The 11931-nt window shown below is 52.0% G+C and overlaps 1 protein-coding gene across 1 annotated transcript; it reads left to right on the top strand.

Moving 5' to 3' along the window:
- The first annotated feature begins 2200 nt into the window (after positions 1 to 2200).
- On the top strand, positions 2201 to 10495 carry LOC110082579 (zinc finger protein 783). The gene is made up of 6 exons (XM_073002676.2): positions 2201 to 2310; positions 4241 to 4639; positions 6229 to 6343; positions 6640 to 6777; positions 7328 to 7444; positions 9172 to 10495. Exons 1-6 carry the CDS (start codon positions 2245 to 2247, stop codon positions 10176 to 10178), a joined length of 1842 nt encoding a protein of 613 aa, XP_072858777.2. The 5' UTR covers positions 2201 to 2244; the 3' UTR covers positions 10179 to 10495.
- Positions 10496 to 11931: the final 1436 nt, after the last annotated feature.

Here is an 11931-nt window from a genome sequence, read left to right as displayed (position 1 = left end):
CCCCATAGACCAGAGCATGCCAGGCCCACCTGTCTTCCACTGTCTTTCGGAGTTGGGTCAAAGTCATGTTGGTCACTTCGGTGACTCTGTCCAACTATCTCATCCTCCGTCATCCCCTTCTCCTCTTGCCTTCACACTTTCCCAACATCAGGGTCTTTTCCAGGGAGTCTTCTCTTCTCATGAGATGGCCGAAGTATTGGAGACTCAGCTTCAGAATCTGTCCTTTCAGTGAACACTCAGGGTTGATTTCCTTCAGAACGGATAGGTTTGTTCTCCTTGCAGTCCAGGGACTCTCAAGAGTCTCTTCCAGCACCAGAGTTCAAAAGCATCGATTCTTCGGCAGTCAGCCTTCTTTAGGGTCCAGCTCTCATTTCCGTATATCGCTACTGGAAAAACCGTAGCTTTGACTATGTGGACCTTTGTCACTAAGGCGATGTCTCTGCTTTTTAAGATGCTGTCTAGATTTGTCATTGGTTTCCTCCCAATGCAGAGATCTGGACAATTACGCCCTTTTTCTCTAAATGAGTTACCAGAAATTTGTGTTCCATTCAGTGGAATGTTTCATCCATGTAGCCCGCAAAGACCTACCATTTTCTATTTAGAGAATTGTTGACTCTTGTCTGCATGGTAGAATAATGGACGATTGATTATAGGTGTGAATGCTGTATCTGGAGGCACTAATGTCTTGAACCATTTTCTCCAGGCCTACATACAGTAGCAGAGAGAAGGAAGGGATTTTCGAATTGTGCCATACTGTATTTACTATTGCTTCATTGTCAAGAATATGTTTATTTTTTTTCAAGCAATTTAGCGATTCCATTTTAACACAATGTCTCTCAGGACCTTTTCTCAAAAAGGCAAACACATGCTGTAAATGGAGCACGTAATGATATTTAACAATATGTAGAACCTCTGATTTCCCTTCTGAGGTCAGCAGATAAATTAGTGATCTAGAGATATGGTTTTCTTGAAAAATATAAAACTATTAATCATCCCTTAACTATTTAACAAATCCTTCCTGGGAGACACAATGGCAAGTTCTGTGATTAAAAAATATCGGTCAAATGCAAGCATCTTTATCACCACTACTTTTCCTGTCTGGGACATACTTAATTTCTCTTTCAGTCATCCTCTCTTTGTATCCAAAGGGGTTGATGACAACTGAATGCTTTTAACTTATTTGGATTTTTAGAGATGCTTCTGCCAATATAGGAAATCTGTTCGGAGTTGGTGCTTATCCCTAATGTTTGACGAATTATCATTACGAAATGCTTTGCCACCAAGTCGGTGTGTGTGGCGTTTCGTGTGTGAGAACACTGGACGTTGGCTCAAATCTGTTTTGTCCTGAATGAGTCCGGCTTCTTCCTTGGTTATACAGGGGAACGGATTTGCAATATTTCGCCCGTATTGGAATTTGTCTGCTGCTTTTCTGCCCGCTTGGGCTGCCTTGGGAAACAATGTACAATAAAGAAGAGAGCAATGGTGGCGCCAGAAGCTGCTTTGCTTGTCTTTTTTTTTTTTTCCTTAGGGTTTGTTGTGGTGAGGGGTGTGTCTGTGTGTGTCTGGGGGGGGGGTGCTCCAGGCCCAACCTCGAGGACCCCAATCTCCTCACTGAAGCCGGTCCTGGCTTTAAGGTCCTGAGGGATGATCCTTTTTGGCCCACGTTCGGTCCTCTTTATATTATATCTTTGTTTTTACCAGACAGGCCAGCAGAGGCGAAGGCAAGGGCCTCTTCTGCCCTGAGGGAGGCCTCGAGTGGGGTGCTGAAAACCCCTTTCCCAGGGAGGCCCTCCTGGCCCCCAATCACCTCACACGCCCCCACCCCCCACCCCCAGACAAGGCCATTTATTATTTAGGCCGTCCTGAGGAAAGCCTTTCCGCGGCTCCTCTTAACGCCCTGCTTGGCTCAGCTAACGGATCTCCAGCCTGACGTTGTTTCCAAAACACCCGAAACAACGAGCGGCGCGTTTCGTAACTGAGCTGGGCCTGTTTCGTGGGTCGCTTCGTCAAAGCCGCGTCGTTGTCAGCCGCCTGAGGCCCGGCGACACCCAAGGCGCGTTCGAAGAAGGTAGCGGCTGTCAATCACTTTTTACCGCCCAAAAAAGGGACCCAGAGGCGAGGCTTTCGCTCCGCCCGCCCAAAGGTGGCGCTGTGACCGCTGAGGAGGAGGAGGAGGGGCCGCGGCGACGGCGACCATCTGGCTCTCGCCTGCCTCGGCGAGAGGGGAGGGGCCGGGTAGCGCGCATGCGCTTGACTGCCTCTCCCTTCCGGGTTTGTCTCCGACCGAAGGCGGGAGGGGCGCCTGTTCAGGTGAGGCGCGACAGGCAGGCGGCGGTGGCGAGGGGGGGGGCTGCGAAGGGGCTCTCTTCGGGGGGGAGGGGGAAGAAGCCCACCCACCGACCCCGTCACCCCCCAGGCTTGTGGGAAAGAGGACACCCCTCCTCCTCAGAGTTTCGCCTGCCAACTGGGAGGGGGGGCGCGAATGCAGGGTCGCAAACTCTGCCCCCCCTCCGCCTCGGGCGGCCCCAGTCCTTCAGCCTCTCTGCGGGGAAGGGGGGGGGCTTCCTTCCCTGCCTCGCTTTTTCTCTACAACAAAAGCACCCTCCCCCCCCCGGACCCACAGCAAAAAAGGAACCAATTAAAATGAACCTCATGCTGGCGGTGGTGGTGATGGGGGGGCGACTCCGGGAAATCCTCCCGCCAAGGTTTGAGGCCAAAGAGAAAAGCCCCCCCCCCCGTCCCCAGGCCCGGTTCAGCTGTTCCTCTCTCACGGGGTGGGGGTTAGGCAGTATATCCCCCCCCTCCTTGGCAAATATCTATCCCTTGCATGGAGAAAGCGAGTCCATCAGGAAGAAGAGCATACATGCCCAGGTCCTGATAGGCTGCGCTTCCACATGCAGGGATCTCTCTCTCTCTCTCTCTCTCTCTCCTGTTCACTGATAGGCTGCACTTCCGCAGGGAGGGGTGTGGGTGTGTATGTTGTTCCCCCCCCCCCTTGGTACCAAAGAGCCTGCGATCAGGATGGCTGCATTTCAGGGACGCCTTGTCCAAACTTGGCTTGCACTCGCAGAAGGGGATGCCTCTGAAGCCTTAGCACGGCTGACAATGGGTGGTCACTGTATAGAAGCACTACTTGATGATACAGTATTCTTTTTTCCCCCCAAACCTCTTGTCGGCTGCTTTGATTCTTAAGAACGCAGGGTTTCATGCTTCAAACAGAGGTTTAGAAAGGGTACCCTTACACAAGGCAATTGCTGGAAATGCTAATGCTGTACAGTATATTCTTCTGCTTCTAAAAATAATAGTCCTAACTGGATGTTTCGCTTGTGTGGAGAACATCCAGGGCCTTTTCCAAAGCCCTTCTGACCCTGAGTCTTAGGTCACTCACTACAGAGGCTGCACGGACTAAAATATATATACTGTATCTGTTTATCATCCAGCTTTGTGTTGATACGTTAACCCAAATAATTATACTTAAGGCCCTAAACATCGGTGTATCTGTTATTATGTAGTACAGAGCTGCTACTTGTTGCCAAACACAGGTTGTCTTCACACACAGTGTCAGAGACATTGCCAACAACATTTTTATTCAGTCTTTTTCCTTTGGAAATGTGTGTTGCTTGGTCATTTGCATCTGAGCACTCCTTTACGATGCCTAGTATCGAAACTAAGTGTTTTTGTAACTCACTTGGGGGGGTGGGAGTGCGTCTGGGAAAGCCAATCCTTAAATATCTCAGGTCACCCTCCGCAGCTGTCCTTTGCGGAGTGTAGTGTGTGGGAGGAAGACAGGCTGGGGACTCGCCTGGAGAGGGCGTAGCCCCCCCTTTTTGTTGAGGATATGTTGCTTCATTCAGGGCGTTATAATCCTCTCTTCTTAATTTAACTGAAGGACATAAGGGTGCACAGGAAAGTCGAACAACATGCATCTATAATAGGTCCATGAAGAACAGATCTTAAAACCCTTTAATAGCAGGGAAGTATAAAATGATGTTCACAGACACCGCTTTGAGCTCCTTGGAGGTGGGGGCTTAGAAATGGAAATCTAGAGAGACCTTGCCCTGGAAGTCAAATCCCACATCTGCCTACTGTTAAGGAGACACCTGGCTTCCTTCTGGGGACTTAACTGCAGAGCTCATTCTGTGTCGTGGATGGGGTCCTTGGGATCAATCCTTCTTAGGGTCTTGCTAGAGCTGAGTTCCTGGCCTGCAGCTCTGGCTTGCTTTTTCTCCCTGTTCAACAGGCTTCAGAACAGGAGGCTGAATCCCAGGGTCTGGCGCTGATGCAGCCCCCTTCCAGCCCCGAGCTGCTGTCGTCCTTGCTGTCTGGGCAAATGACCGAGGGGTCCGTGTGGACTCTGGTGGCCACCATCCAGACCATGGAGGGCAAAGTGGACTCTCTGGCCGAGAGGCTGCTGAGCCTGGAGGGGAGGGCGGTCACGGCCGAGAAGAAGATCTTTGAATGTGAGAAGATGGAGCTGGAGTTTGGCAACCAGCTGGAGAGCAAGTGGGCCGTGCTGGGGACCCTGATCGAGGAGTACGGGCTGCTGCAGAGGCGGCTGGAGAATATGGAGAACCTGCTCAAGAACCGGAACTTCTGGATCCTGCGCGTCCCACCCGGAGTCAACGGAGATGTTCTGAAGGTAGCTGCCTCTCAGCAAGCCTCGGCAGGCAAGGTTTTGTGGGCTGGCTGGTGCCACAAATCCAAGGCAGAGAGAGATTTGCCCCGTGGCCAGGGAGATTACGGCCCCAAAGGCCAGCTCTGCTGTTTGGCCTCGGTCAGGTTACTTCTTGGCTGTTGCAGCCAGTTGCAACTAGAGCAGGCCCACTGAATCAGTGGAAATTCCACCCAATCCCCGCTGATTTAGTGGGTCTCCTGTAGCTGTGACTCAATACGGCAAGCAACGTGATTTTAGCCATTGGAGAGTGGGAGTCACAGTAACTGCTTTGCTAGGTTTCTTAGGTCATAGACAGAATGTGAGTATGAAATAAATAAGGCTGTTTCAGGCCATCTTCAGACCAGAAAATGATGTCTAAACAAATTTACGGGGTAAAACCAGAAACATACAAGAATTTATTTATTTATTTATTTATTTATTTATTTATTTATTTATTTATTTATTTATTTATTTATTTATTTATTTATTTATTTATTTATTTATTTATTTATTTAATATCCCGCCTATCTAATCAATTAAGACTACTCTAGGCAGCTAGAAGACCCCCCAGAAGATAACTAAGATTGCTCTCTCTTTCTCCCGTTCCTCTCTCCACATGACAACAGTCCCAAGGCGAGCTGTGTTGTTCTGCTGTGGTGAGCTGTAAATGCACGGATGGTGCAAGCTTTGGAGTTCTCAGGGATTCGTCCTCAGGTTGCGTGGTTAGAAAAAGGGGGACATGGGAGTCCCTAGATTTTGGGTAGGTGTTTTAAGCCATGAAGATCAGCAAATAAACTCAGTCCAAAGCTGGAAGGTGGGACATACAATGCGCATGACCTTTAAAGTGTCAGGATTTTCAAGGTCTTCCTGTTTCAAATCTCCCTGAGAGCACTGACACTCTGACAGGCAGAGATGTGGTCTGGCCACCATAGGCAGCTTGAAGGAGTCCCTTAGGCCAGAAAGGATATTTGTGTGGTTGATTTGCCCCAAGGAAACAACCTGAAACAGCCTTTATTTATTCCATAATTCCTGTGCCGTCCTGCCTGCACCCCAGTGAACTCAAAGCTGGCTACCTGGCTGTCCTTCTCTCATAACATCAACCCTGTGAGGTGGGCCAGCCAGGGTAATGGCCAAAGGCTACCCAGCAACATTTGTGGTTCTATGGGGGCTGCAACTTTTACCTCCCAACTGTAATTGCCAAATCTCTGCACCACACTGGCTTCTGGGTCGTGTAGAAAATCTGGACTCCCCTCCTAGCACCAGAAACCTCTGGGAATGATGTGGCAAGACTAGCTCTCTAGGAAATGAAAGATTTATTTATTTATTTTATTATTAGATTTCTATCCCGCCCATCTAGACCAAAGGTCTACTCTGGGCAGTTGAAGTTGTCTCACCCTCCTGTCTTTCCTCCAAGGGAACTCAGTCCCCCCCCTCCCCCTCCTTTAACCCCACAACCACCCACTGAGCTGACTGTTTGGAAGAGGTTTTGAACCCAGGTCTCTGAGGAGGGGGTTAAAGCCTGCTCCGTGGGAGCATCTCCCGGCCCATGGTCCTGATGTCTTTGCGCCTTGCAGGGGCTGGCCACCTTTGAAGACAGCACCGCTGCCGCTGCTGCCTCCCCAGAGGAGTGGGAGAAGGAGCTCTACAAGAATGTGATGAAGGGGAAACAGGAGTCGCTGATCTCGCTTGGTAGGATTGCCCGCCTCCTCTCCATCCTCTTCCTCCTCTTCCTCTTATTCTTTTTCTTCTTCTTCTTCATCTTCTTCTTCATCTTTTTCTTTATCTTCTTTTTCTTCATCATCATCTTCTTCTTCTTCTTCTTCCTCCTCTTCTTCTTTGGGGGAGCATGTATCCCAAATAGATGCCGGCAGACTCTGCTTCTCACCTTCTTGGGCAGCAGACGACTGTGTGGCTCTTTCTGCTTCCGGAAACATGCCTGCCCACTTGGTTTTCTGGTATTTTCTTGCTTGCCTTCTGGCGGACAGACTACGCCCTCTCCAAGCCAGACGTTCTCTCCCGTATCGAAGGAGGGGAGGATCCCTGGGACCACGAGGACGACGACAACAACAAGAAGGGTCAGCCTGACCTGGAAGAAAGGGAGGGCCCTGCAGATCCCAGCATGGGTGAGGACGAAGTGCAAGGATAGGGGGCCCTGGGGAGAAGCTGGGCTTTGTCTTTGGGGTCTGGGTGAGTGCAGGGGGCACGGGATGGTGGTGGAATTCGGTGGTCTTCTGCCCTGACCAATAGAAGCCGCGTTGAGGGACGATAGACCCTTAGGAGGTGGAAGGCTCCCGATTCTCGGTCTCTGGTGCCAGAGCCCCTTTGTCCCCCACCCTCGTTGATGAAGGCAAGTAACTGACACCGTTCCGGGCCCTTGGCAGCCCTTGAGGGGCATTCAGCGGTGGCTCTGTCAGCCCCCCTTTGCTCCCCAGGGCTCTTCTCCAGGCTGAACCTATCCAGGACCTTCCACCACCATTCCTCATAGGGCTTGAGTTTTGCCATCCCGTTTGCCCTCTTCTGAGCCTATTCCATTCCCGTCTCTGTCACATGCACGCTTGTCGTCTTCGGGTGTTCCAGAAATCTTGCTTCCTGTTTTCACAAAAGGAGTGATTGGTTCCAGGGAAATGAGGGCCTGCTAAATCCGCCCCCCCCGCCCCCTTTCGTTCTTTTCAGGCGCTCCTGTCTCCACCTGTGGCATGGCCTCCCAGATTAAGCAAGAGATCCCCTGGGTTGAAGAGGAGGAGGAAGAAGAAGGAAAGGAGAGGGGAAGGGATGCGGATGGAGGGACAGGTGGGTGATTTGCTCAAGGTACATTTGGATGATGGAACCCTCCCCCTCCCGTCTTTTAATTTGAAGGTGGGAAGCAGGAAGGTGACACTGAGGAGCAAAAAGCCATATTGGGATCTAATTGGGACCCAAGCCAGCCGTTGGTCCAGCCCGGGGCCTTTCAGAGAGAAAGGCCTTTAGAACATGCATAAGGAAGGGGCTGAATGGTGAAGCACGGAGGATGTGGCCTCGGCCATAATAGTGGGGGATTGCCTGCAGGCTTCCGTGGCAGCCTTTCAGCCAAAGGGGTTGGTCCTAAGAGGGTAACAACCGGATTTCTTTAAATGTGCGCAGGAGGGCGTCGGCCCACTCCAGAGGGGTCCTAGCCCCGTCCCGGGAAAGCCAGGGTGAGGGAGGGGCTGTCTCCCCAAGAAGCCCCTCTGCCCAGAGACAGGCTAACCAAGCACTGATGCCCGGCCTCGGGTCACCCAGATGTTCTCGGACTATAACTCCCAGAAGCGTTCACCCTTAGCGGTGCTGGTCAGGGTTTCTGGGAGCTGCTGTCCCAAAGCATCGTCTGGGGACCCACGGGTGGAAAGCCCTGATTTAAAGGTAAGAAATCAAGAGGTTTCCCTCTTTGGACTGACATGACTTCCTTTCTGTGGTGTTTCACTCCTGAGGAAGTGAAAGGGATGTACGTGATGGTGGCAAATCGAAGCCAGGCGCACTACGGGACTTTGCTCATCGGCTGGCGTTTCTTGCAGTGGCCTTGTATGTGGTTTTACTCGCTTGGGTATAAAATCCCAGGAGGACTCTGGGTGGTATGCAGCATAAAACATAGACATGCATTCAGCTTCACAACAGCGACCCGTGCCTTAGTTAGATCCTGCTTGGATTGCTGTATTGTGCTGTTGGTGGGGCTGCCTTTCGAAAACTTCAGCTGGTTCAAAATGCTGCAGCCAGGCGGCTGACCGGGGCCAGTGGCAGGGACCCCCCACCCCCAGACTTCCTTGTTCCAACACTGGCTGCTGGGCGGTTCCTGGGCCCAATTCGTTTTAGTTCATTTGTTTTTAATAACTTGTGAGCTGCTTTGGTCCCCAAATTGGGAGAAAGGTGGCATCTACATGAAAAGGGAACTTGCTGCATGAATGGAATAAACTCTGCAGACTCAGAAAACCCCTTTCTTTGGCTGCTGGAAAGTGTGAAGCAGATGCCATCAGGCAGTATCTCTGTTTTCAGGGCCATTTTTAACAGCCAAAAGGGTTGGACATTTGCTTAGTCCTTTTAAAAGACATTTTCAGGATACTGTGGTTGGTGCTGAAATTGCACTGAGAAGCAATGGGGTGTCGTGGTTAAGCTTGCTAGATTATAACTCACTGAGTCGCCTTGGGTCGGCCATCCTGTCTCACTCTGACCTACCTCACAGGTTTGTTGTGACAATAAAGAGGGGAAGAGGAGAGCCATCTGTGCCACCTTGAGCTTACAAGGTCAAATGCTGGATGTGAAAGTAACAGGTCATCATTAAACATCATAAGACAGAAGGCCTGCCTGGTCTTGAGCCAGAAGGGCAGAGTCTGCAGATGTAGGCGGTAGAAGGGGCTCGCCGTGTGTCTGATGAAGTGGACGTGTCCATGGAAGCTCACATTGAGAAAAGTCTTTAAGGCACCCCCATGTTTTTGTCTTTTTGTCTTTTGTTTTCACCACTAATGTCTACAGAGGTGGGCTTTTATGGGGACTCTTTGTGATTTCAGCTGGCAGCCAGCCGGACAACCCATGGGCGAGGCCCTCCAGGGAGCTGGATCCCCCCTGGACTTTGGCGGAGCGGTCCGAAGAGAGCTTTTGCCAAGCAGGGCTGGCTCAGACTTTGGGGTCCCCGGAGAGGAGGGCCTCTGGGACGCCGGAGAAGGGCTTGCCGGAGGGCAGAGGGTGGGCCTGTCCTCCCGGGCAGGACTCTCCTGAGGGGCCTTACCTTTGTGCCGACTGCGGCCGCTGCTTCAGCCAGAAGGAGCACTTGGCCCAGCACCCGTGCGCCCACACGGGCCAGAGGCCCCACGCCTGCCACACGTGTGGGAAGGCTTTTGTTCACCAGTCCTCGCTGACCACACACTACCGCACCCACACGGGGGAGAAGCCCTACGTGTGCGCGACGTGCCTCAAGCGCTTCACCCGGCTCTCCACCCTGCTGGAGCACCAGCGGACGCACACGGGGGAGAAGCCCTATGCTTGCGCCGAGTGCGAGAAGCGCTTCACCCGGCTCTCCACCCTGGTGGAGCACCGGCGGACCCACACCGGTGAGAAGCCCTACCAGTGCGCCCGGTGTCACAAGAGCTTCACGCGCCTCACCAACCTGACAGCACACCAGAGCACTCACGCCGGGGAGCGCGCCTACTCCTGCACACGGTGCGGCAAGAGCTTCCGCCAGAAGGCCTGCTTCCTGAAACACCTGCGCGGCCACTCCCGGGAGAGTCTGCACCCGTGCCCGGACGGCGCCAAGGGCTTCGTCTGCCACTCCCGGCTGGTCCGGCACCAGATGAGCCACTTGAGCGAGTGCCTGCCCAGTGGCGGCGAGGGTCCGGAGCGCTTTGCCCAGAAGGAGCCCCTCCGTAGCCATGCCAGGGAGTGGCCGTTTCCGTGCCTCGTGGGCGAGAAGGGTTTCCACGGCCCGCAGAGCCTCCAGCTGGGCCAGCAGTCCCACCTGTGCCAAGGGCCGCAAGCGGGCAGGCAGGAGCCTTTGGTGAAGGTAGAGGAGGTGGGGTGAGAAAGGGGTGGAGGGCCGCCCTGAGACTCTCCCAAGCCGTGGTGGGCAGAGCCGGTTTCTGAGCCCTGGAAATTTTGTGGCAAGACCCGTGTGGCGCAGCACGGACCAAGGAGCAGGGGTTTGGGCTGCGATTCAGTTTCTTTTGGAAATAAATCGGGCAATGCACACCCAGATTGTAACAGACGTTTTGACAGGTCTGTTGGGGGGGGGGCTTCATCATCCCAGGACCCAGTGAAGACTGCACCCCCTCTCAAATGTGTCTGTGTTTGTGTGTTTTTATAATGTATGGAAAGTTGACTTTTGTTTTTGAATCTGAACACCTGAAAACTGTGTGTGTTTTTTTCACCCAAAGAAGACGGCATCCTTTTTTAAAAAGAGAAACGGCTGCAGCCATTCATGGGGGGGGGGGGTGGGCTAGAGGGGCTTCACAGCACCCTTCCAGCCGCACCCCACTCCTGAGACAGAAGGCTTTCCAGACCAAACTGGGCAGCCCAGCTCTCTGGGGCTCTTTTTTGCCATTGATCCGTTTTGCTAGGATCCGCCTTGTTGCCTTCTGTGTTACAGTTCATCCTTCTCAAGTTGCTATCATCACCCTGGACCCTTCGTGCATTGTGTATGTGTGGGGGGCAGGTGCTTTGCCCTGCCCTGGTCAGGCATGCTCCTATCCTACAGATATGGGTGGTTATGGCTGTCCCTGTTCTGCTGTTGGTGGGGGCAAATGGGCTGCAATCCCCATTGGCTGTTTTTTTTTTCCAGATCCAGAGCTGTTTACTTCAGGTCCTGAACTTGTGAGATCAATTCAGCAAAAAGCACCCATTTTCACAGCAGGTGCACAGCAAGACAACACTGTGTTGGAGCCACATCTTCCAGAAGGCTGGAGGAGAATCTTGTCGAACAGCAAATGTCCGACTTTTCCAGCTGGTGCAGTTTTTCTCATCTCAGTGCTCTCGTTTTGCTTGCACTTCCATCGACCAAAATCCTGCTGTTGATTTTTTTTCAAATGGAAATGCAGTAGGAATAACATATACTGTTGTGGTGAACTGAGGAGGTGCCCGGTGCATGCCAGGCACTCTCTCGGTCATGCTCCTGATTGCGCACAAGGTGCCTTATCTGTTAGCTATTAAGAGCTGTGGCTGTTTAAGTGACCCCTCTTGGGCATAAGCAAAATCCTGCCAGGACTTCAGCTGCTGTGTTTGGAAGCAGAATCCCGCAGCGGGTATCAGTGTGGTCCTCTCCCTTTTGAAATTTAAACTGGGTCACAGGCCATCAAGCAGAACCCCTTTTAATTGCCACACCTCGCAAATCAAGCAGGTAAATGGAAAGCCCTTCCTGAACATGTCCTTTTATCCATAATGAGGGTGCAAGGAAAACATTCTCCTGTGGAGGACTAAGAAAGGTCTTTAAATGTCAAAGGATGCCTTCCACAGATGGATCAGGTCCCGATCTACTTCCTCTTTAAAAATTACCCAGGATCTGGTGGGTTTGGGGACTGGGTTGAGGGACCAGGGGAGAATCTTCCAGATCCTTCTGAAAGATGCTGCTGGAGCCAGGAAATCTTTGTGTCTACGAATCAGGAGCTGTTGTCTGGCAAAAAAGATTTGCTTTTTAAAAAAAAAAAATTGCATGGGGGTTTAATTGCACCTCTTGGGTTCTAGCTGGCATGCCGGGTGCAAAAAGTCACAGCTTCATAGAATCATAGAGTTGGAAGGGGGCCTCTGAAGGCCATTGAGTCCAACCCCCTGCTCCAGGCAGG

This window comes from Pogona vitticeps, chromosome 6, assembly GCF_051106095.1.
Source record: "Pogona vitticeps strain Pit_001003342236 chromosome 6, PviZW2.1, whole genome shotgun sequence".
Lineage (NCBI taxonomy): Eukaryota > Metazoa > Chordata > Lepidosauria > Squamata > Agamidae > Pogona > Pogona vitticeps.
Note: the sequence above shows the minus strand (reverse complement) of the source record. Positions and strands in the feature narration are given on the sequence as shown.